At 55.1% G+C, this 25,312-nt stretch overlaps 11 protein-coding genes across 11 annotated transcripts; 8 read left to right on the forward strand and 3 right to left on the reverse strand.

The window, feature by feature from the left end:
* The first annotated feature begins 1,562 nt into the window (after positions 1–1,562).
* On the forward strand, positions 1,563–3,361 carry IE81DRAFT_124632 (hypothetical protein). Its single transcript, XM_025510210.1, has 2 exons — positions 1,563–2,213; positions 2,310–3,361. The coding sequence occupies exons 1-2, from the start codon at positions 1,767–1,769 to the stop codon at positions 3,147–3,149; spliced, it is 1,287 nt and encodes a 428-aa protein (XP_025369645.1). The 5' UTR covers positions 1,563–1,766; the 3' UTR covers positions 3,150–3,361.
* On the forward strand, positions 3,051–4,003 carry IE81DRAFT_124612 (hypothetical protein). Its single transcript, XM_025510209.1, has one exon. The coding sequence runs from the start codon at positions 3,224–3,226 to the stop codon at positions 3,842–3,844; it is 621 nt and encodes a 206-aa protein (XP_025369646.1). The 5' UTR covers positions 3,051–3,223; the 3' UTR covers positions 3,845–4,003.
* A 288-nt stretch (positions 4,004–4,291) lies between these two features.
* Positions 4,292–5,606, forward strand: IE81DRAFT_366601 (hypothetical protein). Its single transcript, XM_025517021.1, has 3 exons — positions 4,292–4,758; positions 4,867–5,229; positions 5,343–5,606. The coding sequence occupies exons 1-3, from the start codon at positions 4,487–4,489 to the stop codon at positions 5,443–5,445; spliced, it is 738 nt and encodes a 245-aa protein (XP_025369647.1). The 5' UTR covers positions 4,292–4,486; the 3' UTR covers positions 5,446–5,606.
* Positions 5,607–6,432: 826 nt separating this feature from the next.
* IE81DRAFT_323457 (hypothetical protein) lies at positions 6,433–6,855 on the forward strand. The gene has a single exon (XM_025513956.1). The coding sequence runs from the start codon at positions 6,508–6,510 to the stop codon at positions 6,760–6,762; it is 255 nt and encodes an 84-aa protein (XP_025369648.1). The 5' UTR covers positions 6,433–6,507; the 3' UTR covers positions 6,763–6,855.
* On the forward strand, positions 6,677–7,577 carry IE81DRAFT_124692 (hypothetical protein). Its single transcript, XM_025510211.1, has 2 exons — positions 6,677–7,210; positions 7,317–7,577. The coding sequence occupies exons 1-2, from the start codon at positions 6,780–6,782 to the stop codon at positions 7,426–7,428; spliced, it is 543 nt and encodes a 180-aa protein (XP_025369649.1). The 5' UTR covers positions 6,677–6,779; the 3' UTR covers positions 7,429–7,577.
* IE81DRAFT_323458 (hypothetical protein) lies at positions 7,244–9,662 on the reverse strand. Its single transcript, XM_025513957.1, has 2 exons — positions 7,731–9,662; positions 7,244–7,651 (listed from the first exon to the last, which is right to left on the reverse strand). Exons 1-2 carry the CDS (start codon positions 9,230–9,232, stop codon positions 7,600–7,602), a joined length of 1,554 nt encoding a protein of 517 aa, XP_025369650.1. The 5' UTR covers positions 9,233–9,662; the 3' UTR covers positions 7,244–7,599.
* A 2,846-nt stretch (positions 9,663–12,508) lies between these two features.
* IE81DRAFT_302094 (kinase-like protein) lies at positions 12,509–15,265 on the forward strand. Its single transcript, XM_025512248.1, has 8 exons — positions 12,509–13,271; positions 13,355–13,439; positions 13,525–13,705; positions 13,781–14,039; positions 14,118–14,256; positions 14,326–14,425; positions 14,501–14,758; positions 14,830–15,265. The coding sequence occupies exons 1-8, from the start codon at positions 12,567–12,569 to the stop codon at positions 14,939–14,941; spliced, it is 1,839 nt and encodes a 612-aa protein (XP_025369651.1). The 5' UTR covers positions 12,509–12,566; the 3' UTR covers positions 14,942–15,265.
* A 271-nt stretch (positions 15,266–15,536) lies between these two features.
* Positions 15,537–17,012, forward strand: IE81DRAFT_302097 (N-terminal nucleophile aminohydrolase). The gene is made up of 4 exons (XM_025512249.1): positions 15,537–15,970; positions 16,077–16,243; positions 16,343–16,594; positions 16,676–17,012. The coding sequence occupies exons 1-4, from the start codon at positions 15,762–15,764 to the stop codon at positions 16,819–16,821; spliced, it is 774 nt and encodes a 257-aa protein (XP_025369652.1). The 5' UTR covers positions 15,537–15,761; the 3' UTR covers positions 16,822–17,012.
* IE81DRAFT_313632 (PLP-dependent transferase) lies at positions 16,763–19,098 on the reverse strand. The gene is made up of 5 exons (XM_025512490.1): positions 18,779–19,098; positions 18,588–18,624; positions 18,381–18,498; positions 17,925–18,230; positions 16,763–17,826 (listed from the first exon to the last, which is right to left on the reverse strand). The coding sequence occupies exons 1-5, from the start codon at positions 18,843–18,845 to the stop codon at positions 17,056–17,058; spliced, it is 1,299 nt and encodes a 432-aa protein (XP_025369653.1). The 5' UTR covers positions 18,846–19,098; the 3' UTR covers positions 16,763–17,055.
* Positions 19,099–19,787: 689 nt separating this feature from the next.
* Positions 19,788–21,303, reverse strand: IE81DRAFT_124778 (hypothetical protein). The gene is made up of 3 exons (XM_025510212.1): positions 20,767–21,303; positions 20,267–20,686; positions 19,788–20,186 (listed from the first exon to the last, which is right to left on the reverse strand). The coding sequence occupies exons 1-3, from the start codon at positions 21,123–21,125 to the stop codon at positions 20,036–20,038; spliced, it is 930 nt and encodes a 309-aa protein (XP_025369654.1). The 5' UTR covers positions 21,126–21,303; the 3' UTR covers positions 19,788–20,035.
* A 2,089-nt stretch (positions 21,304–23,392) lies between these two features.
* On the forward strand, positions 23,393–25,163 carry IE81DRAFT_347426 (hypothetical protein; the record flags this gene model as incomplete). The annotated part of the gene is made up of 8 exons (XM_025516141.1): positions 23,393–23,533; positions 23,622–23,969; positions 24,054–24,154; positions 24,231–24,342; positions 24,419–24,430; positions 24,507–24,833; positions 24,910–24,977; positions 25,076–25,163. 8 exons carry the CDS (start codon positions 23,393–23,395, stop codon positions 25,161–25,163), a joined length of 1,197 nt encoding a protein of 398 aa, XP_025369655.1.
* Between the last annotated feature and the right edge of the window lie 149 nt (positions 25,164–25,312).

The following is a 25,312-nucleotide window of genomic DNA, read 5'->3' on the forward strand; positions in this document are numbered from 1 at the left end:
AGGATAGGTGATTTTAGATCTCATTTGATGAGTGACGAAGCAGAGTGTCATTCAGGTCTGCGTTGATTCTGTGAGCAATCACGCATCGTGAGTTTTTGTGGGACGCTGCTGGATCGTGGTAAACTTGAGCTTGCTTTAAACCTCGTTTCCCCGCACCAGCGGGCTCCGCCAGCAACAAAGCGCTCACCAGCAGCCGTCAGCAAGGCAGCAGCTCGGCTAGTCACAGTTTATCCGCGCGTGGTGAGCTGCACGCCCCGCGTGCATCGCAGAAACCTCTCCTCTCCTTGATTCGAAATAAGTCTGATGAGTGGTTTTGATTGTTGATGAGATTGTGATCATTTACGATTCTTGATTTGTGCTTTGCTCGAGTTGTCAAGATATTCAGAGCAGCCGCTGAGCCCGCGAGCTTATTTCCATGCAAGCAAGCATGCATGTAACTTTGCCTGCGCCGGCTAAGACCCCGCGTGCATTAGCATTCAAATCACGCACTTGGAGAGAATTCCCACGAGCGAGTAAAGTGTCATTCAAACTTGAATTGTATAAGGTATACACGATGAGTGTGAAAGTCGGACTCTTAAGTTAGTGTGCGCATCTGTGAGAGCCTCATTGTCGCCGTAAATGAATCCCCCTTCAACTCTCATCACCACTACTGGACTTCGCCTCCGTCTCACACCCACGGTCTATACTCGGCAGATTCCTCTCCGCCTTCCCTACCCTTCTCCGCGTAAGGCCATCGAATAGGGAACACAAAGTGGAACTGAGAAAGTATGGAATCGGTCCGCATACATCCACACAACGCACCGTGGTCTCAGTCACAGACTTCCGACAGCACGATCGAACACTTTGCACATATCGTCGTCATCTAAGAGACGTACTGTATGAAGTTGGTATCGACTGGCGTTAGTACGCAATGAGTGCAACTGCTTCTAGTGCGACAAGCAGCAACCTCTTGCAATTCCAGCAAGGCAAAGGTGACGCTTTGTGAGTGCGAATGGGGCATTACGAGCCCGCCATGCACGAATACGGTAATCAAGCCGCTATAGACCATCCATGGTCAAATACAAGACATGATCTCGGACAAAAGCTCCGTCGGACGGCTTGCGCTTACTTGAATGGAGAGTTGACACCCGCTTCTTCCCTTGCATCACCCACGCAGGCTCAACCTCTACGTGCACGATTACCTGATCAAGCACAAGCTCTACAGCGCAGGCTCTGCATTAGCAAGAGAAGCAGATCTGTCGCCGACTGCCAAGGTTCCCATAGACGCTCCTCAGTCTCTGTTGTACGAGTGGTGGGCAGTATTCTGGGATATTCTGAGCGAGAGAGCCTCGCAAGCAGCGCGGCCATCAAGTTCTAAAGTCACAGATGCATTATTGTATACCCAGAGAGTGGGAGCAGGGCCACTCACAAGTCAGTTGGCATCGCAGCATACGGCAAATAGTGCTCCTAGCCCGCCTGCCGAAGGAAACGCGCAAAGGCATAAGTCTCTCGCTGGTCGAGGGCCGGGAGGCTCTCCCCGGACCACGACTACAGCCAGATTTGCGAAGCACAAAGCTGGGACAAGCTCAGTAGCGGATCGAAAGCAGACAGGGGATGGGACCTCAGCGATCTCGAAAGGAGGTCAGGACACTTCCTCTTCTGGCACCATCTCCGCCGCTGCAGCAGGCCCTGCTGTCAGCAGCCCGACCATACCCATAGGCTTCGGTGCTAACAATCTCGCAGCACCAGGCCAGAGGCTGCCTCGGCAAAATCTCGTGATTCGGGCCATGGTATCACTTGGATGGGCCGCGCGATCGCCAGAATCTTTGGTGCCGGATGAAAGGTCTCGGCTGCAGCGTGAGATGGCCCGACTTGCACCAATGGATGACGCAATGAGGCGCTCCATCGGCAGTCAACAGAACGGGCTGGAACCAGACATCAGTGCTCTGCAAGCCGCTGCCAAAGCCCAACAAGACGCTAAGCACGCACCTGTCACCAATAAGCGTCCGCGACAAGTGTCGTTCTCGATGCATCAGCAAGGAGCGGAAGGCTCATCGAGCGAGGCCGGCCCTTCAGATCTTCGAAAACATCCTCCGCAAAACCCGCAGCAGCGCAGCTATGATGCGTCACAGCAAGTACACACGGCAAATCCACGAAGCCCTTCACCGCATTTGGGGCGTACGCCATCTCCGATCTCGATGGAGAATATGCCAAGCGTTGGAACTTTAGCTGAGGTGAGTGGGCTAATTCACGCTCTGCCACAGCTGCAGAAGCATGCGGCACGGCAGCTAGTACTCACGCTGTAAAGGGATCCGGTTCCTCCCTCACAGCAAGCGCGCGATTTCGAACAACAGCAGGCCCTGGCCCGGAGCCTGCAGCATCAGTCGAGGACCATGATGAATTCAGCACCTCGGACGCCAGGCCCGCCACCACCAGAAGGTCCACCTTGGCAATTTGGAGATTTGCTTGGTGTCCCTCGCGAGCTTCACCTTCCCAGTCATCCTCAAAGTCACGCCTCAGGCAGCGCCACTATGTCTAAATCGGATTCGGCCTTTGAAAGAGCTACTGCCGACGCGCGATCACAGCTGACGGCTCAAATCCAATCACTGCAGAATCAGAGCCCTAACGGGGTGCGGACACCAGGGACCGAGGCTCAAATCCATCAACTTAGAAGGCTGCAAGGACGACTGGCACAGCAGAATACTTCCAGAAGTCCTACTATGCCAGAAACACCTCCGCGCTCGGACATTGTTGTCAATGCGGCCCATTTGCGAACGCCAGGATCTTCGGGTACATCTCAGTCCAACGCTTTCCACTTTATGGGACCGCCGTACGACTCGAGTCCGTCGAACTGCCATTTCGAGCCTCACGTGGCAGTCCCGCTCACAAATCATCATCTCAACGAGAATGACAATGAACGGGGACAATACCAAGGTAGTGGTGCGGTGACGACATCGTCAGCACCAATGAGCATGCCCGTCTTCTCAGGACAGCAGCAACATCTTCCAAACCATCCGAACATGCAAAATATCGCCTCGAGTGGCTTTGCTCATCATGGCGATCCTTTTGACGGTCTTGCCCCTCTGCTGGTGCATCAGGATCCGAATTACGCCGCCACCAGCGGCATCGACTTCTCTTTCGGTCAAGATCCCCGGCTCTTGCCTCCGTGAAAGGCTCCGGTCGGGGCTTCCCACCTTCGCACCGGAGCTCGACAACATTTCCTGCCCAGCGCGCCGTGGCTCAGATGGCTCGTCTCTCAGCTCGGCGTGATGCGCCACTGTGGAACCTTCGAGCACCTTTTTGCAGCCATTCCAGTCCATCCACCTCGCGTCTTCGCAAACCTAGTCATCCTTGCTATGCTCACTGCGTCTTTGCTACCTGCGCACGCAATCTTTCTGTATACCATTCCAGGCGTGTCAATCATCCTTGCAAAGACCTCTCAATTCCGGACTTCACTACGTTCGGCAATATCTTGGTTGATGCTTATTCATCAAGGCGGACGGTACCAGTTCCGTATGGGACTACAATGTGCTTGAACCATCTCAGCTTTCTGGCCTCGCCTGCGGGCCAGGGCTGCGCAGCTCCTAGAGACAATGCATCACACGCCCACAAGTCTGCGACTCGTTCTTGTGTTAACGTCGGGCGTTGCCCCATTCTTCGTGAGCTGGATGAAAGCTCACGCCCAACGGACGAAGCCTCGCTTCTTGCCACACGACCGGGCCATAGTGGGACACGAATGCCTCTCAGAAAGCCAGTCAGCTTCACTATCATCGCGATGTCCTGCCTTCCAGCGTGCTCGGAGCTTTTGTGGTCCTCAGATCCAGAACGTTGTCGCCACGGCGTCTGCGCAGATTTGAATTTGTGACCCCGCAATGCGCGATGTTCGCAATACTTCATGACGTGCAAGACGTAAAAGGGTTGCGAGCCTGCAAAGGTGAGCCACAACATCCTTGCTTCACATTTGATCTCAGGTGCAGAAGTCTGCTCCGCGCCTGGCCGAGATCTTTCCGTGGGTGGGTGGCAATGCTACCTTGACCGTCATTCCTGACTTCCGACTGGCATATCCCTCTTCAAGGACTACGCCGCGTTTGGTCGGTTCTTTTCTTCGTCACCGCAATGGGTCTTGCCACCGGCGGGTCCAAAGTCCGAGCCGCGAAGCGAGCTTGCCTGCGATCCGCTATCGATGAACGACAGACCGAGTCATGCAGCTCGACATTCTGACAGGTGGCGACTCAAAAATATCGCGAACCGACCCCGCCACCCACACCACCTGCCGGGTTTTGCTTGCTCGCCAACCTCTTGCGCTCTGGGAAATGGCGTCTATAAGAACACGAAGCTGACCTGACCTCGGCTCTGCTTTGTTTCATAGCGTCGATTCCCTGCATATCTCTGCTGCCAACATCTGGACTAGCTGGACTAGATCACTCTCCAGTACATTGGATCATTTCTACCTGTTCTCGACTCTAAAGGTTTGCGCAAGCTCGAAGGTCTGGGCATCCTCAACGCAATGAAGCTCTCTACCACGCTCGTCTACCTGGCCATCCTGGCTTCACCTACCTGGACGGCCCCGATCGAACAGGATGCTTCGAGCAGCCGATCCACCATTCTTGCTGGGCGCCAGCCCCTTACGGACATCAACACGGGAAACCTCGTCTTGACGCCTCGGGCCATTGAGGTCGCGCGCCCTGGCGACGTCTTCCAGCCGCCACCTGGAAGAGTGGAACGGGTAATAAAGGAACTCGGCAAGTATGCGTGGAACAAGCCTTACAAAAGCGTGGCGTGAGTAGCACTCATGCCTCCCATAGCCGTTCAAGCCTTTGACTCGGCGTGCCGAGGCGGCGACGCTAGGCCTTAGCTCACAGCAAGGACTCGGACACCCTCCTGCAGCTGGGTCCTCGGCTTTCTTGGACCGCCCTTGGCGGCAGTCGGCGCGTTCACGCACGCACATAAGATGTCGGAGGAGCGTAAGAAGTATCTTCGGGAACATCAACAGCCCCACGGTCGCTCCATCGAAGAAGATGACGGCCTAATTCTTTTGTCGAAGCGCAATGTAGATGCAGCCGGTGAGCAGGTGGCTCTGGCAAAGCGTGCTCCTCCCGTTCAGGACGGCATCCAGCTAGGGACGCTCTTGCACACTGCCGCTCAACGGGAGAGTGAGAGTCATGCTGCAACACAAGAAGCTGTCGATGCGGTGGCCCTTGCTAAAAAGAAGCGTCGCCAGGACGTGTTACATCACGCCAAATTTGCAAGGTGAGCACCTCAGTGCGACTCGTAACCGAGTCCCCGCTTTCTGAGTTTGGAGGTAAAGTCCTGGGGCGTGTATGCGAATCATACTGATGCGCAACTCACCGTATCCCTAACAGCGCGGTCGGAGCGCTTGGCGGTGGGCTTGGACTGTTCTACTATGGAGGTGTGCAACTTGCTCATTATGGCAACAAAGATTTGGAGCCCAAACATGCCCCATAGAAAGACCGTCCTACTCGACGCTGTCGCACAGCCAGCCCAACCGGCCACACTTGTTCCCGCACGCAGTCAGCAAGAAGCTACGATCAATTGACCAGCAATCGCTCAGCGCGGCACTTCAGGCTCCACGATAATCTCGACCCCGCAACGTCTAAACAAGGTCCTCGCTCAGTCGCTTTTCGTGTACAGGCCCCCTCTTGACGCGGTCGCTTTGTTCAATCATCATACGTCTTAGCCCCAAAGGGGCGCAGAGCTCTTGTGTGGTCCTGAAATTTGCGCGAGTCAACTTGTCCTTGAGGCGCCCGCTTGAGTCACGTCTCTGGGGCACCAGGACGCATTTGTCGCATCTCGTCTTCGTACAATGCGCACTCATTTATAGCAAATGTGACCTCAATCATTGGACGTAAGGAAGGCGAAATAATCTCTCCCGCCACCAAGTAGAATTTCGACTCAAGTACGTAAGCTTTGCACAAGGAATACGCACATATTCGAGACCACTCTGACGGCGTAGCCATCGCGTTCAACCAACGTTTTTGGCCACCACAAGCTTCGTGGCCACCAGGTGACGAAAGTTCTTGAAAGGCGTGGCCGACCTCTTGAGGGTTGCGGTAAGCGACATCCGGCAGCCATCTTGATGATGGCCACGCCAGTCAAGAATAAGGTGAGTGGCAAACGACAGCCATCTTGCTAGAAGGCAAGGACCTTGAGGATTGTGGCGACAGCGATCTTGCTGATGAGCCGAGGCATTCTAAGATCAAGGCTAGTGGCAAATGAGAGCAATCTTCTTGCCAATTGGCAAGACCATTGAGGGTATTGTGCCGAGTGGCAAGGGACAAGCGATTTGCGAGCAACACCAAGCATGGCAGCATGACTGAGAACAGGCATATAAAATCCTCATCTGCAATGGCCGGTACTCTCCCCTTGCCCCCCCCCCATCGTCTGCTCTGATCGGCTTTCGTGACCGACATCTACCTGCACTAGCCGGACTAGTGTCTTTGACCGAATTCCTCCCCTCTTCTGCTTCTGATCACCACATCAACGCTCTCAACCGAAAGGGCTAACGCCATGAAGCCCTCGTCCTCTTTCATTTGCCTGGCTGTCCTGGCGTCACCTGCCTGGACCGCTCCCATCGAAGCGCACGCTGGCAATCGAGCTAGCTCACTCCATGAGCGTCAGACGAATAAGCCAATGGTGCCCGACGCCGTCCAGGTTGCAGCTCGAGACGGAGACCGGAGGCCCGTGAGCGAATCTCGCTACGCAAATGCCCTCAAAAAGATGGGGGAGAAGATGTGGAGAAATCCGCTGAAGACGGGCTTGTGAGTTAGGTTCACTTCGGAATGCTGAAGCGTGCCTACCAGCAGTCTGTGCTCTCAGGTCAACTTCCTGTCGAGCTCGTAATGGCTGACTTGAGACATCGTGATGCCCCCGCGTCCACCAGGTTCACTGCCGGCGTGTTCGCAGTCCCTGCCTTCTTGACTGGCGTTCATGTACAAAGACAGAAGACGCTTCGAGAGCGCAAGAAGCTCTGGCGAGAAACGCACCCGCGACGTCGTTCTCTTGTTTGGGAGGATCGAGCAGCACCTCTTCTCATTAAGCGTGATGACGGCATGGCTCTCGAGAAGCGCGTGCCTCCCCCGCTAGAGACGATCTTTCGCGTCCATGAACCGGTCGCTCAACTCTTCCCCTCGGCACGTCAACACGAGCTGGAGGCGATCGAGCACGCCCAGGGGCGCAGCAAGAAGATCAAGCAAGGGCTCAAGGTTGCAGGGTGAGTGCTGCACAAGCAATGGTGAAAGTGACACGCTGCGCTGTATGCAAGACGACGCATGCGAGACAGGCCTTCACCTCTGACGCTGAGGTCCCGATTCGAACAGCGCTGTGGGCATAGCGGGCGGTGGGACCGCACTTGCATACTGGGCAGGTACACGTCTTGCATACATGCCCAAGTCGGAAATGGAGCGCTACAACCAGTCGCAAGAGCCTTGACATGTTGTGTTCTCACCAAGCATCGCCATCCTAAAAAGGTCCTACCTTTCCCGGCTGTTTCTGATCGCCTTGCTGGTCTACCTCCTGAAGACAAGTTTGATACAACATGCATGTTCAAGCTCTACCTTGATTTGACAGATGATTGTATTGCATTGTAGGGCGCCTTGTGTTCTACTTCTGTTGTTGGCGCTGAATGCGCGTGCGTTTACGCAGCTTCTTGTATCTTAAAGACGCGCAAAACGAAGAGTTGGATCAGCAAGACGAAGCAAGACAGGGTATGGCGCTGGAAAGGCCCAACTTACTTGTGCTTTCTCATCTTCTTCTTCCGTTTCCGCCTCACACTGTCCAGAGAGACGTGCAGCTCGTGGTCGGGCGGCAAAGGATCCGCATTCAGCAAGGAAGGGTTTACGCCCCCTCTCGCAATGCTGGCGTCGTCCAGCGCAGCAGCATCCATCTGACCGACCAATCTATCCCATGCAAGCGAGTTTGGAAGGGCCGCTTGGACCATTGCATGGGACAAGAGAAGGTTGGGTGCATCCTCCTCCACGTTGCTGGGCGGCAGGCCGTGCACATTTCCGCCGAAGCTCGCACCATCGATACCGTTCATGGCGTCCGTAAACATAGATGAGAGGCGATCTGCTACATCCTCATCATCAAACTCCTCGCCTTCCCCGAGCGTGATGACACCGCTCCGTCCAAAGTGGGGCATAGAAGATCCGGCAGTCTGGGGCGCCGACAGTAGGCGGCCACGAGCATCTGGCGCAGACGGCGGCTCAAAAGCTCGCAGGTGTTTTGCCATAAAGCTAGCAACACCAGGGGACCAGTCTGCCTGGGGACCGCTGGGCTCCCCCAAGATGACTGTGTCCGCCTCGCCTCCCAGCGCCCTAGCTACCGTCGGGTCCTCTCCCCGCTCCACCGCATTCGCAACAGCCTCGGCGCACTCCTTCTCTCTGCGAAGTTCTTCTGCCATTTTGTGACGTTCCATGACGACCTTCAGAGAGGTTTGGGAGATGGGGGACGATGACGATGGGGATTCGGAGAGAGAGTCGAGTAGCCTAGAAAAGCGAGATGGGGTGACGTTTCGAAGAGCATTGGGCCATATGGATGGACCTGACGGCATTTCGGAGACGTCGGTGACTACCGCGATGAGCGTCCCTCCTCGCAAACGATCGCCGTGCTTTGCAACCACATTGGAGACAAGCTCTTGGACTTCCTTGGGCGGGAAATCCATCTCTGATGAAAGCGCCCCAAAGCTGCCTTGCACAGTCCCGCCATCGCTTCCCGCAGACCACGATGTTCTCACTGCATGCTCCAAAAGTGGTCTATAAGTCGAGAAGAAGGTTTGCATCCCCACTTCTTCACTCGTAGTGGGTGGCGGTCGAGCGGGTGCGTGCCCTCGATTGAGTTTGGTCAGCGCACGATCGAGAGCAGAACGGCGCTTAGCACTGAGCAAGTCGGCAGAGCCCTTTGCCGATGCCTCGCCATTGCCGTCAGATGAGCTGCGAGAAGCTCGACGCTTGGCAATGGAGGCTCTTCTACGAGTATGAGCTGTAGACGGCGCAACGTAGGCCCTGAACTGAGAAACACTGCTGGAAGAGCAAGTCGCAGCGCCGTTGGGGGATATGAAAGAGTTGACGGGCCGTGAAGAGGATGAGGCAGCAGCGCGCTGCGTAGAGTGCAAGATCGATGAGCGCCTGCCCGCTGCGAGGGTTTGAGTTGCCGCTTGCCGTCCATTATTGCCGGTGCTGTGGGAACTGGCGACCAGCCTGAGCAGCGCTCGAGGATGAGTGGCGCGAGACCGCATCGCAGCAACACCCGTGTCGACTCAGCTCCCGAGCTTGCCTGAGCGGATCAGATCTTGAAGTCCAAAATCAGATTCGCTATTTTCGATTGTGTTGGGTCAGGATGTTGGTGAGGAAGGATGCCGATACGACGTGATGATGTGGTGCTCAGTCACAGCTAGTGGTTTGCTATCTTGCTGAACCGGGCGCGGGCGTCGCATGCGCGCACCATCGATCTGCAAGCTGCTTTTGCGCAACTCGGTCATGCGCCCATACGAGGTGAACGAGCATGCAGGCAGAAGGGCGCGTCGTCGTCACAGCGCCCGAGAGGCGCGGGCGTCAGGGAGCTGCGCCACGTGCGCAAGTACGCGATGAGCCATGCTGCAGGCTCTAGTGTGAGTCACGATCGAGTCGCGATAGAGAGTCGCTCAAAACTGAGTGGTGAGTGGTGAGTGGTGAGTGGTGAGTCTCATGTGGATCAAGATTCAGCCTGGACGGAGAACGCCGGCTAGGCGCGTGGGCGTAATCGTCGTGACACCACGCTCTCCCATGCAACCGTGAATCTCCACCTTAGGTCACAGCTGTAGCCCCGCAACAGACTGGCGCTCATCCGACCTTCGGCCCCTTGTCTCTTGTCCTTCATCAGTTCAAGTGGCATTCACGATCTGCAGCAAGAGTCAGTGAACACTCATCTTGGCCTTTGCCATTCAGATTCCCCGGAGGACAAGAAAACCCTGCCTGGCTGAGCAGGGGATCGGCGGGATCCGGCAGGGCGTCACGAGTCACGCCCATTCGTAATCTTGACACTATACTGAGTCAAGTCTTGAGTCAGGGATTGACTCCGCAGCCATGCACGAGTAGGTGACTGATCCATGAGACTGCGCAAAGACACATGATGTATGCCACAAATCAATTAGTCTCAAGGTCTACCGGCACAGGTACGATGTACGCACTCTGAGCGCCCGGCGTCCGGGCGTTCGGTGCTGTAGTGTTGTGTAGACTCGTTCATTTCGTGGGCACCATCTTCGATCGTAGCCGCCGTGCCATGCCGCAGGGTAGATGGCTCAGCGACCCTTAAGCAGGCCGAGCCTGCATGGATGGGGAGCATGCCTGGAGTCACTGAGTGTCTCTGCACCAGTCTGAGTCTTGAAGTTGCGTGCAGCCATGTAGAACTTTCATCCTCCGCTGTGCGAACGCTGTTGCCACGCATATATGCTTCGCACAGTCAGATTTGCCGTACTCACAGACTATCTGCCGCGGCTGTTGTGCTGCTGTCAAGGATTTTCCTTCATACAGCATAGCTGCTGAGTGGACGAAGCGCATCGGCTGCGGCATGGATGCGCACGATCTGGATGTCTCTCACACAAGCTTGCGCAAGGACGCGGACGCGGGGTTGCGCAGAGCGCATTGACACCGAGTTGTGCATGGCCGTCGATGCTGACGAACAGTCACAAGTCACGAGTCACGAGTCAGAGTCAAACATCAGAATCAAGTTTTGAGTGAGGCGAATCACTCGAGCTTGACTGTTTGGTGTTCGCGATTTGATGCTGGAGCGCGTCATGATGATCGGTGTCCGATGGGACATCTATTCACCATTCACCATTCACCATTCGCGATCATACATGCACATAATGACAGGCACGCAAGACTCCGTCGTGACTGTTGTGCGTATTGCGGCGCACGCCAGCGGAGATCGTGCCCGCAGGCCTGCAGTCTGTTGAGGCAGCGCTCCTATGAACGCCGAATGCGTGGCTCGCACGGAGGCTCTCTCTTCCCCCCTCCTCCTCGCTCTGCCTGCTCACTCGATCGTCGACTCGCGCACTGGACCCACAGATGTCTCTGACGCGCTGATGTCGAAACCAGCAGCAGTCACGAGTGTCGAATCCTAGGTGCGCTCAGCGGATGCTCTACTCTCGTGCGTACGTGAACAACCGCGCGTGCTGATTTGATGCTTTTTGGATTCATCTCGCTTAGCCGCGTTTGCCCTCGGCAATCGAACCAGAGTCACAGTGCTGCTGAAATGTGCCGCGACCTGACTTGAAGTCGCGAGTGTCTTGCTTGACCTGACCTGCCCGTTGACTCACAACTCGTAGCTACTCTACGGTACTACTAGCAGGTACCGGCATTGCGCCCCGCCTCGCGCCTCCGCTGCCCACTGTTGACTGTGACCGTTGACTCACACTGTGACGTGACTAGACGAGCGTGCCTCATCTGCGTGAACCTCAGCGGCAACTTACCATGCAGTGCTGCTTGCTGGCTGCTGCTAATCTTTCTCTGCGCTTGAATATCGTCAGCCGTGCCCCTGCCCCTTTTGCCCCCTGCGCTCGAGGAAGCGCTGGTGCCGAAGTACATGTACACGAAGCTGCATCAGCCAACGACAACGACGTGTGCGCAGCTTCCTCTTCAGCTGTTTGAGGAGGGGAGGGCAAAGCTTTCGGAACGCGAATCTGAATCTGAATGTTGTAGCCATGCACATGTCCGCTTCCTCTATCCAACGTCTTGCTCTACCCAATTTTCTAATACGCTCCGAGCTCGTCCTTGTCCGATAGACTACTGAAGCGGACCGAACAAGGCTTGGGACTTCAACCAGCAACGTGAGGCCTTAATCAAGCTTCGGCAATCAGATTCACAATTATTCAATGATTGCCGCTTTGAACAGAAGGCAACAAGGGCGAGCAGCAGCAGCAGCAGCAGCAGCAGCAGCAGCAGCAGCGCCGGTTTAGACCCACTCAAGCCGCGAGTCGAAGTCTCTGCGACTCCACCTCTTCTGCGGCGCGTTGGCAAAGCACCCGTGACGCGCCGCGTGGACGCATTATCTCATCGGAGGCCAGCAAGTAACTCATCTCACTCAACACTCTTGCTTCCTCACCCCACCTTCGTCGTCAGCGTCTGCATCATCCGCCAAACGAGTAGCTGCCATTGCACTCTGACCTGTCCACCATCATCGCATCCGAAGTGGAAACATGGCAACTCTGCCTCGGGCAAAGAAGCAAAGAAGAGGCGAGGCTCCGCGTATAGACAGCAACCTAGCCAAACTCTCTGAAGGCTACCACCAACCCCTTCACGAGTCCATCATCGACAATCACAACGCCTCCTCGTATCTAGACAACTCGGCTGATCCATCCAGCTCTTCGTCCCATCAGTACGCCTACCCCGACCCAATGTCGACTCTTCCGGCTCAAGTCCCGGCCACCCCCTTGAACGGCTACTACAATGGCCATGGCCATCGGCAACATCGCAGCTCTCACAGCTACGCGCCTGTCGCTGGCGGTTCCTCGCACTATCAGTCGCCGCGAACTCCCGCAAGCGTGAAAGAGGTCATAGCTGGTCAGGTGAGTCTTGATCAAAGCGTCAAGGATGCTGAAGACAGCGATGTTCAGAGGAGGAGGGGGGAATGTTTGCAACTTTGCTACTGAGAGGAGTCTTGAACGTTTGGGAGGTCCAGCTCGTCTCCCTCCTCATGTGACGCTCGGTAGCACAGGCGCGAGCACGACGTACTGCCTCAGCGGATACCTGGAGAGCAGGGATTTGATGCCGGTCGCTAACCCTTTTCCAATTTGGTCATCTTTACATCTCGCGCTGTCCCTTGTGAACCAGGAACGAGAAGTCTTCGTCCTTTCAGACGGCTCGGACAATGAAGAGGATAGGCCACCTGCCCAGCCTTTGGCTGCGGATGTATACAATGGCAATGGCGCAGGGCCGGGTTCAGCATACAAGACATCGCGGGGCTATGCTGGACAGACCCGAACACGGGCACGACCAGAGGCCGGCGACGTCTATGCGGCAGCCCCCAAGGGAAAGAGGAAGGCGGAGGAGGAGTACGGTTCGTACAACTCTGTTGCAGCATCCACTGCTGGCTCCATCACATCAATTCGGGAAGCAGAAGCTGCTCAGAAACGCAGGCGAAAGGACGATCCGTACATCCACGCGCAGCACACTGGCCATACTTCACACCAGCAGCCCGACGCTTATGGAAGCACAGCCTATCATGAGCAAGTCCCAGCGATGTCGGGGCTTGCAGTACAGGACCCAGGATACGTCTCAAAGACATCACAAGCGAGGGTAAGTCTGCTCGAGCTTGTCGCTCCGGCATAAAGATTGGGGCATAGCTCCCTGACGAAAATTCGCGTCATTCTGTACCCCAGAGTCGCAACTATGCACCTCAGCTACCAGTCGACGACAAAGAAGGTCACTTCATCGTGCGCAAAGGTGAAAATGTGACAGAAAGATGTGAGTCAACGAAGTGCTTTGCTTGCTGACCTCGCAGTTGAGAGAGGCTGAGCTTAACCACACTCCTTGCTGGCTTCGAACATAGACAAAATCATGCAGCAATTGGGTCAAGGCACCTTTGGCAAGGTTGTCGAATGCTGGGACCGGCGTGAGCAAAAGTTCGTCGCGATCAAAATCATTCGCGCTATTCAGAAGTACAGGGACGCAAGTCAGATCGAGATTCGAGTACTCAAGCTTTTGCGGCAGCAAGATCCCAAGAACGAAAAGTGAGTTTGACTTGTTCATGAAGCATGCCCTCGATTTGCCTAGCTAATCATGCGCATTCGTTCCGACACTCACAGCAAATGCATCCACCTGATTGAGACATTCTCATACCTCAATCACGTGTGCATTGTCTCGGAGCTTCTGGGACAGAGCGTTTTTGACTTCTTGAAGGAGAACCAATTTGCTTCGTTTCCCCCTCGGCATATATGGTCATTCGCCAGACAATTGTTGCAAAGCGTTGCGTTCTTGCATCGGTTGAGCCTGGTCCACACCGATCTCAAGCCGGAAAACATCTTGCTGGTGGACAGCAGCTACGAGAATGTAGCCACGACCAAGGTGAGTGATGCTCTTGCCCCGTTTGCAGGAGGGACTCGTCTTCAAAGTCCAGAACTGACGCTCTTCACGCGTCCGCAGCGAGCAAACGCAAAAAAGAAGCGCGTCTTGAACAACTCCGAGATTCGCCTCATCGATTTTGGAAGTGCGACATTCAACAATGAGTACCATTCTCAAGTCGTCTCGACCCGGCATTACAGAGCGCCAGAAATCATCTTGCGTGAGTGCATTGGTGGCGTAGGCTGGAGGATGTGATTATGCTAATCTTTTGTATGATCTTCATCAACAGAAATGGGCTGGTCATATCCGTGTGACGCATGGTCTATTGGCTGCATCTTGGTCGAATTCTACACTGGTGACGCGCTGTTCCAGACGCACGACAATCTCGAGTAAGTCATTGCGAGTTTCTTTTTTGTTTTTTGGGTCGAGTGGAACTGACTTTAGCCTCACGACCTTCGTTGCAGACATCTTGCGATGATGGAGGTTGTACTTGGGCCCATGCCTGAGCAGTATCGCCGCAAGGCCGAGACATATCGACCAGACTTTTTCCACAATCAGAGACTCAATTGGCCCAACAAAGAGACAACACCGCAGTCCAGACGGTACATGAAGCGCATGAAGCGACTGCAGGAAATCGTCAGCGGCCCCGTCGGTTACAAGAAGCACAACGACATGTTCTTGAATTTGCTGCAGAGACTACTCGAATACGATCCGGAGCGGAGGTGAGTGCTCTCAGCGTGATCCTGCAAGCGAGATTGTGCTCATCGCTCACCCTCTTGATACCCGCTCACAGGATTACGGTTGCGGAAGCACTCAAGCATCCTTACTTTTCCTTGGTCGATTCTGAGTTTCCGGGTCCAGCATGCACCCATGTCACACGACCAGGCATCAACCCTCCTCAGTGAATCGGCATCACTTGACAAATCAATCCCAACTTGCAACGTCGGGCGCTCCGTCCAAAAGTCATCGGTATGCTCTGCTTTGCTCTTCATCACTGTTATGCCACGGACCTCAAGGCCCCTTCACTGTGGAGCTTCTGGCGGTAGACTATCGCGCGAGGTCTTCCGCCTGCCTCCCTGTTGCGCGCACTGCACCTTCCTCTACCTGGAGCAACCGTCATTCTATGCTATACTCATGTTCCAGTACCCTTCCCGCTCTTCCCAGCTCCACCTTGTCTCGGCTCATCTGCTCGCTCGCCATGTACTGAAATGTAACGCGTTGCTGCTACGGCCTTGGTCCTGATAGACTGAGCTCTGGGCGTAGACCCCCAAGCATAGACGGGTCCATAAGAAGTGTAAGTAGTAGCGTAGTGAGTCACGCAGTCTCTGCAAGCTACAAACAACACAGGTGTTCGGCCACCAGGACGTGGATCACGAATGATTTAAGATTCTGCTGAGGAGCGCGCATATGCGCTGTGGGGTGCTGCGCGCGTCGATCCGTGCCAGGCGTGCGTGACGCACGGACCCGTCGGGCGTGAGGGCCGAGCATCAATTTGGGTGACGCGGCTCGTCACGAGTTTTGGTCGAGCCTACATCGCGGATGGATCTTTGCCCGCGATAGTTGAGCCTTCCAACTTTCCCTACACACGATCCCACGCCAGAGCTCAGCCTTCGCATCGCCTCTTCCTCGACTACAGTCGTCCATCTCTTCAGCGTCAGGCTACCTCGCCGCTGCGACCTACTTCGCGAACATTTTCGCGCCCAACAACACAAGGAAAGTGGCAAGATGTCGCGCAGGTACGATTCTAGGACGACGACCTTCAGTCCAGAAGGGAGATTGTACCAGGTGGAATATGCCATGGAGGCCATTTCTCATGCAGGAACCGTGATTGGTATTCTTGCAAAGGATGGCGTGGTCTTGGCTGCTGAAAAGAAGGTGACCAGCAAGTTGCTGGAGCAGGACAAGAGCTCGGAAAAGATCTACAGCCTTAGCAAGTGAGTCGCGGTCGAGCTTCGAGATGCTCGCACAGCTTCGAATGGTTCTTCAATGCGTATCTTCGTGAGCATACACCTGACCGACGCTTGTTGCATACACCCTTAGCAACGTGGTCACTGGCGTGGCCGGCTTGACAGCAGATGCCAATTCTCTGATCAACTATGCGCGAAACGCAGCGCAGAAGTACCTTTTGGCCTACGATGATGACATGCCAGTCGAGCAACTAGCACAACGTCTCTGCGATCTCAAGCAAGGCTACACGCAATATGGAGGTGCGTATTTCAGCTCAGACTGAAGCTCAGCGCTGCAGTAGAGGTGTGCAAATGCTTTTTGAGATTGACGCGCGTCTCACTTCAATTGTGTCCACGCAGGTTTGCGACCATTCGGTGTATCGTTGTTGTATGCCGGGTACGATGCCCACCACGAGTTCCAGCTGTACCATTCCGACCCTTCAGGCAACTACTCGGGGTGGAAAGCGACCTGCATTGGAAGTAACAATGGCACTGCCACGAGCCTCCTGAAGCAAGACTACAAGGAGGGTCTCGGCATCCAGGAAGCCTCGGACCTGGCTATCAAGACGCTTGGCAAGACCATGGATGCAACTACCCTGGACTCTGACAAGAGTGAGTCAAGTCGCTTCGGGGCATGGCCCGCTCGACCTGTGCAGCACTTGCAATGGCTGATCGCACTTTGCTGCATTGCAGTCGAGTTTGCGACCCTTACCTTGGATTCCACCGGCGTACCACGCACCAGCATTTTCAAGCCTCATGATATTGACAGGCTTATCGAGAGGAATGGTTTGGCAAAGCCAAAGGAAGAGAACACCGGGGACGGCATGGCTCTGGACTAGATGTGAGGTTCATGTTTCAGGCCAATACATGCACGCATCAACTCTCGTCGCCAAGCCGTACACGGTATGGAATTGCATGGGTGATAATTTCGGTATCTGAGGTGCAGAGTTGAGAAGCGCTGAAGACCACCCGGAAGATGCAACAAGCGTCGCACATCTCCCAATGTTACCGAGTCACCCAAGCGTCATCTGGGCAACGCACCCTGCGGTAAAGGCTTGAGATAGCTGGTGCAATCAGGCTTCTCGAACCGCCTTGTCGATCCACTGAGCCACGTACTCGATGTTGTGCGTGTTGAGACCAGCGACGCTTGCTCTGGCGTTTTTGGTCATGTAGATGTGGCCCTCGTTGACAACCTTTGCCACTTGCTTCTCGGACAAGCCTAGGTAAGTAAACATGCCGATTTGCTTGACAATGTGGTTCCAGTTCCCTCCGGGAGCAGGCGTCTTGTGCTTGTTGGTGAGAAGCTCGAACAATTGCTTCCTCATGTCGATGATTCTGTTCGCCATAGTTCGGACATCCTCATTCCATTGCGCCCAAAGCTTCTGATCGTTGAGGATCATGCTCACCACTCGAGCGCCAAAAGCGGGTGGATTTGAGATCTCGCTCCTCTGAATGACCGACAATTGAGTCGTTACCGCTTTTGCTTGCTCCTTCGTAGCAGAAATCACGTGCAAGGCCCCTACTCTCTCTCCGTACAGCCCGGCATTCTTAGCGAACGACTGGCAGACCAGCACGGGAATGTCTCGTCGCGATACAAAGTATCGCACGCTGAAGGCATCGGCGTCTAAGTTGCCGCTTGCGAAGCCTTGATAGGCTGAGTCGAAGAAAGCAAGGTGACCCTTGGCAAGGAAAATGTCGGCGATGGCGTGCCACTGCTCCTTGGTGGGGTCAACGCCAGTAGGATTGTGTGCGCATGCGTGAAGCAGAATGACGCTGCCATTTGGAGCATTCTTGAGCGTGGACGTGAAGCCCTCAAAGTCAAGCGCAATAGTCTTGGCGTCGTACTGAGTCACGACAGAGCGCTAAGGTAAGCTCGAAGTCCTGTTGATCGCCACGGGTGGGCCATGCATGCCGCGGTACTTGGTGAGAGAAAGCAACTCACGTACGGATAGTCGACCGGCTTGATGCCGACTGAATTGAAGATAGCCTTGTGATTTGCCCAAGTGGGGTTAGAGATGAAGATTTGCCTGTCTCCGTTGAAAGCGTAGAACTTGCTCAAGAACACAGCGCCCAAGTGGTTCGCGCCAGTGCCAGAGATTGTTTGCACGCTAGTGACTCTGTCCTCTGCAACTGCCGGAGAATCAGCGCCCAGCAATAGTTTGGCTGCAGAAGATGTGAAGGTGGGCAGACCAGTGATTGAGAGGTACTCGTGGTCGACGGACTTGTCCGCGATCAACCTCTCTTGCGCCTGCCAAGATGAGTGGAGTGATGAGTGGGGTTCAGCCATTCCAGACTTTCTCTGAATGCGTGCGAAAGTATACACCCTGCTGCTAGTGCTGACGACTGCCACAGCCAGAGCACCATACCAAATTGAGTCTTTCTGCTCTTTGATACACACCTGCTGGACGCTTGGAAGGACCCATGGCTTGCCGTCATTATCTCTGTATGCGCCGATGCCCAAGTTGACCTTTTTATCGTACTTGTCAGCCTTGTACGCAGCAGTCAATTGAAAGATACTGGAACAGCCAGAAAGAAGGGTTTGGATAGTGCTCGAAAGCGTCAGCCTTCTTCCCGAAGATTTGCTCCAGATCACCGCGATACTTACACGTCGGGAGGTGCTTCAGGCACCGATGCCCATACAGCTGCGGGGTACAGATGACGGTAAGCCGAGTTCCGAAGTGAAGAGGATCGAGTGACCAACCGGACCTCATCTAGCCCGCAACTTTGAAACGTATTTGCTCTGCGAATACGCTCCGCATGCTGGGAGATGGGGGCCAGACAAGTTGCGAATCTCACCTTGCGCAGCTTTTGCCGGGTCTACGTGGCCCTGAATGGCGGCGAGTCTATCCGAGGCAGACGACATTTTGACAAGAGGCGGAAGAGCGGCAGGTAGGGAAGGCAAAGTGGAAGGCGAGCTTGTGTACGCTCAAATTGCGCTCGAGGAGCAGATTCTTGAGAAGAGTGGGTGAGTAGGGCGAGCGGACCTGACCAAATTTGAACAAGGCTCGATCGTGGCTGTTACCGAGGTGCTGGGTACGTGGTGGCGGTGACTCGGCGTGGCCAAGGACTTAAGTGACTTCGCCGGCTCGACAGCATCGATGGTGCGAGCGACAATCTGCCCCGCCTTGCTCACACACCACGCAGGGCCCCATGCATGCTGCATATATGCATGATCAGCCGCGACCAACGCGCGACACTATGGTCTTCGTCTTGCGTTGTGTTCCGATAAGCAATGAAGCTTCCAACAGTATTTCTAATCATCGGCTACGATTTAGCTTACCAATCTTTGAAAGCTGGAACAGAAGCTAAATCAAGAATCTAGAGCAGCTCTCAGAAAGACACATCGCGCAAATCGCTCATGTAATTCAAAATTCAAGATGCGCGATCCCCGCCTTTTGACGCCCGGTGCCCACACGACCGCTCTCGTGCGTTGAGCTTGCACAGCGTGCAATCAAGAATTCAAGATTCAAGAGCGACGCTTCTTTGCTTGGCTGCATGGTCAGCCAGGTGAAGCCAATGGCTCGTACCGCTGATTCACCAGTCACGAGTGCCCTATAAGTCACAGTCGAGTCGTGAGTGACCAGCAAGCGGACCACGTCGTGCAGCCAGGCGATAGGCTCGGCAAAGTCGGGGCCGCTTTTCACTGGCTCGGAAATCTCATTCTCACTCTATACTCACGACTGTACGCACGCAATCTCGAATCGAAACTCATGAGTTGATCACCCAAGGCTCGATTCCGAAAGACGCTCCAATTCTTTAATGCGCTTGGAATGAGCTTGACAGATCACGTCGAGGGCCAGGCAGCGTAGAGATCACGATGAGAAATATAAATGGGATGCGTTGACGACTCAAATTCTCGACTGAGAAGAGGTGGCTCAAGTCGATGTCGACGTTGCACGGCTCGCAGCGCTCTGCTCCAGGCGTGCTTTCACTCACGACTCCCAACAATGTCTGGTCATTCTTCCTGACCCCGCTACTCATGCGCGACATTTGCAAGTGGGCGGCATCAGGTCTTCCTTTGTGCAAAGCTTGCGCTCCCGCTCAGAAGCGTAGCTACGGATTGCCGGTGGCTCGAAAGCTATTGCATCCGCTCTCAGAGGAGCCAGATTCGCACCTCGTCACGTCCACAAAGTGCTGATGGGTTGCCAAAGCTTTGCCGCCTTGGTAGGATGCGACACCTACGCCAGTCACTGCGCCAGCAGCCCTTCGTCACGCAGGCAGCACGACGAATTTTCAGCCATTGCCGTCGTTGGCGCTCGGGCTGGGCAGACGCCTTTGACTCACAATGTCAGCTTGATGCCCTTCTTGACGCGATCATCGTTCTTACTACCCCCCAGCCTGGCTTCCTGCAGCAGCTGTCGATTTGACTCGAGCCGAGAGAGCTGCCTGTGCATCCTACGTGCCGTCCTGGTCGCATTTGGACGTTGTACGATCTTTAGATTTTCCAAAAGCACCTTTCGCATCGCCCTTCCTGATGCGAGACGCTTTTGCAGCACGAACGTCTGTCTTGAGGGATTCTCATTGCGCCTGTCCAGAATCCTTTTCTTCAGCTCGTCGGGGTCATGCTTGTCCGTCGTCGTTGCGCCCGTCGCAGATTTGTCCGGAGGAATTTGACCTGCCTTATGAGCAGCCGCCTTCAATTTCTCTTGTTGTCTTCTATGGCCCTCCGCAAAGCTGCCGACGCCGACGGGGACCGATGCAACACTGCGTGCTGAAGGCGAGGTCAACCGCAAGAGAAGACCGGAGCACAGGCTCCACTCTGTCCGCGTCGAGCCTACACTCACCCAGCAGCTACGAAAGGATGCTTCCAGACATACTTTGCGAGCTTCTTGGGTCCCTTATACACTTGCATGCCGGTCTCTTGCAAGAAAACGCGCACCCTTGCTACTGGCTGGGTGTACAGCCGGCCGTTCGGATTCGGTGTCACCATAGGATCGAATTCGGCGTCTATCCTCTGGCTGAGTGCGTCCGGAAACTCGTGTGGCCACCTTGTCATTCGCTTAACGACAGCCTGCCTTTGGACTGGTAATTCGCCTGATTTGCTATTTATTTGGCGTCCTGACTCGACAGAGCTCGCACGCGCAGCGTGAGTGGCCGCATAAAGGCACTGGCAAAGCACGAGAACCTTGCTCGGAAGTATCATCCTCAGAAAAGCTTTGACTGGGTGACTTGGAGTGTTTGAGTATACAAAAAACTGGCTTGAAGGGGCACCACAAGCCAACGTAGAGTGACCGTCGACGGGGTGCGTGAGGATGCTGGCGCTGTTTGATTGCCTTTTTCTGCGCTTTAAAGAGGACCACTACTGCCATTGGCCGCGATTGCAAATTCGATTTGCCGCTTTGCAGTGAAGTCCGCCTCGCCACCCAGACTGCTGGCGCTGTATCCAAACAACCTTGTCACAGGTAGGCGGCATGCGCATCCGACTGGGAAAAGTCTGCCGATTCTTGTGCTCCTCCGCTGCACGCCACTCAACTCTCGTGTTGTCGGCAGTTGAGTGTCGATGCGAATCACCTCGGCCCAGGCTCCACGTTTGCCACAGTACAAGAACGCCTGGCAGTGGCGATCGAGCGCAGCGGCAGAACGGCGTATCATCACCGTAGGACATTGCCACAAATTCACCACTAGGTCGTACGGGAGCTATACAAAGACAAGCGGGTCGTCGTGCTGCGAAGCTGCTCTTGTAGCATGTGCGCAAGGCATCGAGCTCTGTGGCAAAGGAATAAGAGATCGCAAGGACTCGGAAGCGCCACTGCCGCCGCCCTTGCATCGCGTTCCAAGACATCGGTGCAGAGACCTTCGTTTAGAGGACCGAAATACCCAAGAAGCCTTTGAAAGGTGCAAGCTCGCGCCGACGTCAGAATGGACCGCTACCCCGCCATGATCCGACAGGTCCCGGCAGCTGCCTGACGTCAACCCACATAAGAGAAGACCAGCGGAGGCTTTACCAGCTTTTGAAGAGGCGCAAGTCTGCAGTCGGTAGGTAATACGGCATCGCTTCGTGAGAGCAGAGTTCATGACAGCAAGGTCTGTGACATCGTCGTCGCCTGATTCGATCTACGTCACAGTTGGCATCCGGGGGCAGTCAGCGTGATGGCGAGTGTCTCGGCTAAGGTGCCAGACATGGACGGCACCATTTCGACTAAAGAAGACACGAGTCTCCGGCCCGATCTCGACGCCATCAAGTCTGCCCACATGCCTCGAGTGCGAATTGAACAGACTACTGAGTCGCTTTTGAAAGCATGTCGATCTCTATATAGTGACGGTGATAAGTCGCGAGAGCACCTGCCCTCAAAGAATGATTCGGATACAAATCGAGCGGCTGCTCTGCTTGCCTGACATGGACGAGGTGGATGGCCAGAGCCATGGTGGACGAGGTGAATCATAAAGGTGTTCGTGCAATCAAGGTGTGTCCCGATCCGAGCCTACAACTCACGACTCCTGCTGCGGAGCGCATTGCACGCCGGCTCGTGCACGCCCATGCATGCAGAGAGCCGCCTGTTAGGCCCGCTGTGCTCTCCCACGCACGCCTCCTCCACTTGACTTGTATACGGCATCCATGACCATCATGAGCGATGCAGCAAGCAGCCTACAAGCTCACAAGAACATGCTGCATAGTCGGCCTATACAACGTACGTAGGTACATGATTCAAGCTTGACCCAGCACACATCACCACACCACCATCAGCAGCGTGCGTGCATTTACGACTGACGAATACCCGTGACTACTCACGACTCGCTCGCAGCGACAAGTGTATACAAGTGTGAGTCACGAGTCTGAGCACAGCGGTACTCTTGAGTCCACAACCCGGACTTGCTGCTGATGACTTCTGCACTCGCCACTGCCACTGCCATCGCTCCGCTTCCATTCTGGCTTTGACTGTAACTGCTTTCACCTCACGCTCACTTCGGTCTTGCCCTTCTCACTTGGCTCCTTGCAGGCAATTAAGAAACACATCCGCGTGCTAGCCGATGCAGCTCGATGGGCTAATTTCCAGCCCTGGCGCATAAGAGCAAACGCCCCATCCGCTCGCAGCTACACAGCGTTTCCTTCGCTGCTGCGACTGCTGCTCCTGCCCATCCATCCATCCTGCACCAACAAAGCCCCCTCGTCTGCCTTTGCTCAGCTCTGCTTCCGGATAGCCGAGACACGGAACACGGTGGTGAGTCAAAAGTGACACGGGGAGACGTGGAATCAAACATTTCAATCAGAATGTATGGCGCTGTTGACTCTTGGTTCGCTGTGCAGCATTCTCGACACCATATTTAGGCCGCTATTGAGCGATCGATCGGCTCACATCTGTTTCCCTAGCACCTTGTCTTCGCGATCAACACAGAAAGTGGCCTGCTTCGAGCGCGTGCACACCTCCCAGTTGCGGCCCACCTTCCACTCACGCTCGGATCGCATTCGACATGCCAGAGAAGCAGCCTGAAAGTCAGGCAGCAGCGCCTGCTCCCGTGGCCGTCTATGACGCCGTACCGCATACAGAGACGTCCGAGCCCATCAAATACAGAGCTGGTCCAATCTGGTCTTTGATCAATGACTTTGCTCTGGTGAGCACAACGTGCTCGCTAATGCGAGTGTCGCAGTAGTGATGGCGGCGGCTGACAATCCCTCTCAATCCGCACCGCGCCTCTTCAGTTCATCTCCCAGCTGTATTACCTTCCGCTCGTCCTCCTTCCCATCGGCCTCAAGCATGGTGGCTTGCTGCAGGACATGACCATCGTTGGTCTGCTCTACCAGATCATCGTCTCCATCGTTGGAGTGTTCGGCACGGCTGTGCTGGTGTTTGCCAGCTTCACCGGATTTCCAGCGCCCATCTGGACCTCTTTGGCTCTCGGTACATCCTTGCGCCTTCTGACCGCTCTACAAGGTCCACTCAATAATTTTACCGTCAAGTCCCCGACGGGACACAACTTTCCAAATGAAGCTTGGTTACTTGTCACGGGTATAGCGACGACTCCTGATGGACAGCGCAAAGCTTGTCAGGTGCGTAGTAGCACATTCTTTAGCCGCTGGCACGGTGACCCGGCTCAACGACTACATGCAATCCCCTTGTCCCGCGCGCTACAGAGGATCAGCGACCTCTTCGGCCGTGACGTGGTTGCCATTGTCAACCGCAGCTATGGGTTGGTCGGAGACTTGCTCGAGTGCCTGAACCAACGTGACCTGCAGTGAGTGCTTTTGACGCAGATGCGGCTCCATGCGCTTTTGGAGCGCGCTGAGCTCTGCCTACGATCCGGTCTGAAGCTGGCCCAGTCGTGATGAAAGATTAGGCTATAACGTACTCGTCAAAGCTCTCTTGGACCCCAAGAACAAGCGTGTGGTGCTAGTGGGGCACAGTCAAGGTGGTATCATGGTTGTCAGTAGCAACACAGCCTTGAAACCAAAGATTCCTGCTTCACTGACTCACCTCTTCGCTACCATTGTGGAAATAGAGCGCTTGGATTGTGAGTTGAGCGACGACATTTTACATTGCTGGCTGTGCTGCCAAACTAATCGCACCCAGCTGGCGACGTGGTACAGGATCAGCTCTTGGCAGATTACAACCGTTCGATCCTCTCAAAGATTGAGATCTACACTTTTGCGTCTGCAGCCAACCATCTCTCCGCTCCTGTCGATGCCAACGGTTCGATGCCATTTGCCAATATTGAGCATTTTGCCAACGAGTTCGACTACGTCTCTCGCATCGGCGTGCTGGCTTTCACTTCTGACCAACAGAAGCAGCTGCCAGTCGACGGCAAGGCCTCTTACTTGCGCCGCGGACCTCACCCAAAGCTTCACCCTGCCACCCTCGGTCGCCAGGCGGACAAGGGGCTGGGTGCGGGCCTAGCCTTCGAGAAACCTGTTACAGTGAGTTTGGCTCGTGAGCGTTCGGCTTAGCAATACCTCTTGACGTTGACTGCGCGCTACGCTCCACCAACTCAAGATCGAGAGCCGCTTCGCTGGCCGTCTGTTTGTGCGCCCTCGCACGGGTCATTTGATCGTTAGCCACTAGTGAGTCAACGGTAAGGGGACCGGCTTGTGCGAGGCATTCTTTCTCAAAATACTTTCGACTCACGAAACGACCTGGGCGTCTGCTTCGATTTCAACAGCCTCGGCAAAGACTCCATCCTCGACTCTCCCAACGTCAAGCGATTCAGTCGCTTGACCCAGTACCGCGACGGTGGCTCGCCAGCCTAGCCACGTGCCCTTTTCAGACTCGTTAGACACGCAAACGTCGCTCAGTCGTCGCGCAGCATTTGGCGGGCTTCCCTCATCGGACCGTCCACGCACGATCGAGTCGACCACAAATCGGATCAGATGATCCCTACCTCCATTTCCGCACATTG

This window comes from Ceraceosorus guamensis (assembly GCF_003144195.1).
Source record: "Ceraceosorus guamensis strain MCA 4658 unplaced genomic scaffold IE81scaffold_29, whole genome shotgun sequence".
Lineage (NCBI taxonomy): Eukaryota > Fungi > Basidiomycota > Exobasidiomycetes > Ceraceosorales > Ceraceosoraceae > Ceraceosorus > Ceraceosorus guamensis.

What these genes read in the sequence shown, in the direction of transcription:
- IE81DRAFT_124632 (XM_025510210.1), top strand. Translation starts at nt 1,767, where the DNA reads ATGGTATCACTTGGATGGGCCGCGCGATCGCCAGAATCTTTGGTGCCG. An exon ending in GCGTTGGAACTTTAGCTGAG is followed by an intron (nt 2,214 to 2,309) that starts GTGAGTGGGCTA and finishes CCTCCCTCACAG; the next exon opens with CAAGCGCGCGATTTCGAACA.
- IE81DRAFT_124612 (XM_025510209.1), top strand. Translation starts at nt 3,224, where the DNA reads ATGGCTCGTCTCTCAGCTCGGCGTGATGCGCCACTGTGGAACCTTCGA.
- IE81DRAFT_366601 (XM_025517021.1), top strand. Translation starts at nt 4,487, where the DNA reads ATGAAGCTCTCTACCACGCTCGTCTACCTGGCCATCCTGGCTTCACCT. An exon ending in AAGCCTTACAAAAGCGTGGC is followed by an intron (nt 4,759 to 4,866) that starts GTGAGTAGCACT and finishes ACCCTCCTGCAG; the next exon opens with CTGGGTCCTCGGCTTTCTTG. An exon ending in CATCACGCCAAATTTGCAAG is followed by an intron (nt 5,230 to 5,342) that starts GTGAGCACCTCA and finishes TATCCCTAACAG; the next exon opens with CGCGGTCGGAGCGCTTGGCG.
- IE81DRAFT_323457 (XM_025513956.1), top strand. Translation starts at nt 6,508, where the DNA reads ATGAAGCCCTCGTCCTCTTTCATTTGCCTGGCTGTCCTGGCGTCACCT.
- IE81DRAFT_124692 (XM_025510211.1), top strand. Translation starts at nt 6,780, where the DNA reads ATGCTGAAGCGTGCCTACCAGCAGTCTGTGCTCTCAGGTCAACTTCCT. An exon ending in CAAGGGCTCAAGGTTGCAGG is followed by an intron (nt 7,211 to 7,316) that starts GTGAGTGCTGCA and finishes CGATTCGAACAG; the next exon opens with CGCTGTGGGCATAGCGGGCG.
- IE81DRAFT_323458 (XM_025513957.1), bottom strand. Translation starts at nt 9,232, where the DNA reads ATGCGGTCTCGCGCCACTCATCCTCGAGCGCTGCTCAGGCTGGTCGCC. An exon ending in AAGAAGATGAGAAAGCACAA is followed by an intron (nt 7,652 to 7,730) that starts GTAAGTTGGGCC and finishes CGCGTCTTTAAG; the next exon opens with ATACAAGAAGCTGCGTAAAC.
- IE81DRAFT_302094 (XM_025512248.1), top strand. Translation starts at nt 12,567, where the DNA reads ATGCTGAAGACAGCGATGTTCAGAGGAGGAGGGGGGAATGTTTGCAAC. An exon ending in CAGACGCACGACAATCTCGA is followed by an intron (nt 14,426 to 14,500) that starts GTAAGTCATTGC and finishes CCTTCGTTGCAG; the next exon opens with ACATCTTGCGATGATGGAGG. An exon ending in GAATACGATCCGGAGCGGAG is followed by an intron (nt 14,759 to 14,829) that starts GTGAGTGCTCTC and finishes ACCCGCTCACAG; the next exon opens with GATTACGGTTGCGGAAGCAC.
- IE81DRAFT_302097 (XM_025512249.1), top strand. Translation starts at nt 15,762, where the DNA reads ATGTCGCGCAGGTACGATTCTAGGACGACGACCTTCAGTCCAGAAGGG. An exon ending in AAGATCTACAGCCTTAGCAA is followed by an intron (nt 15,971 to 16,076) that starts GTGAGTCGCGGT and finishes ATACACCCTTAG; the next exon opens with CAACGTGGTCACTGGCGTGG. An exon ending in TACCCTGGACTCTGACAAGA is followed by an intron (nt 16,595 to 16,675) that starts GTGAGTCAAGTC and finishes GCTGCATTGCAG; the next exon opens with TCGAGTTTGCGACCCTTACC.
- IE81DRAFT_313632 (XM_025512490.1), bottom strand. Translation starts at nt 18,845, where the DNA reads ATGTCGTCTGCCTCGGATAGACTCGCCGCCATTCAGGGCCACGTAGAC. An exon ending in CCTGAAGCACCTCCCGACGT is followed by an intron (nt 18,499 to 18,587) that starts GTAAGTATCGCG and finishes TGGCTGTTCCAG; the next exon opens with TATCTTTCAATTGACTGCTG. An exon ending in AGCCGGTCGACTATCCGTAC is followed by an intron (nt 17,827 to 17,924) that starts GTGAGTTGCTTT and finishes GTCGTGACTCAG; the next exon opens with TACGACGCCAAGACTATTGC.
- IE81DRAFT_124778 (XM_025510212.1), bottom strand. Translation starts at nt 21,125, where the DNA reads ATGATACTTCCGAGCAAGGTTCTCGTGCTTTGCCAGTGCCTTTATGCG. An exon ending in CATCCTTTCGTAGCTGCTGG is followed by an intron (nt 20,687 to 20,766) that starts GTGAGTGTAGGC and finishes TTCAGCACGCAG; the next exon opens with TGTTGCATCGGTCCCCGTCG. An exon ending in AAGGGCATCAAGCTGACATT is followed by an intron (nt 20,187 to 20,266) that starts GTGAGTCAAAGG and finishes TGCGTGACGAAG; the next exon opens with GGCTGCTGGCGCAGTGACTG.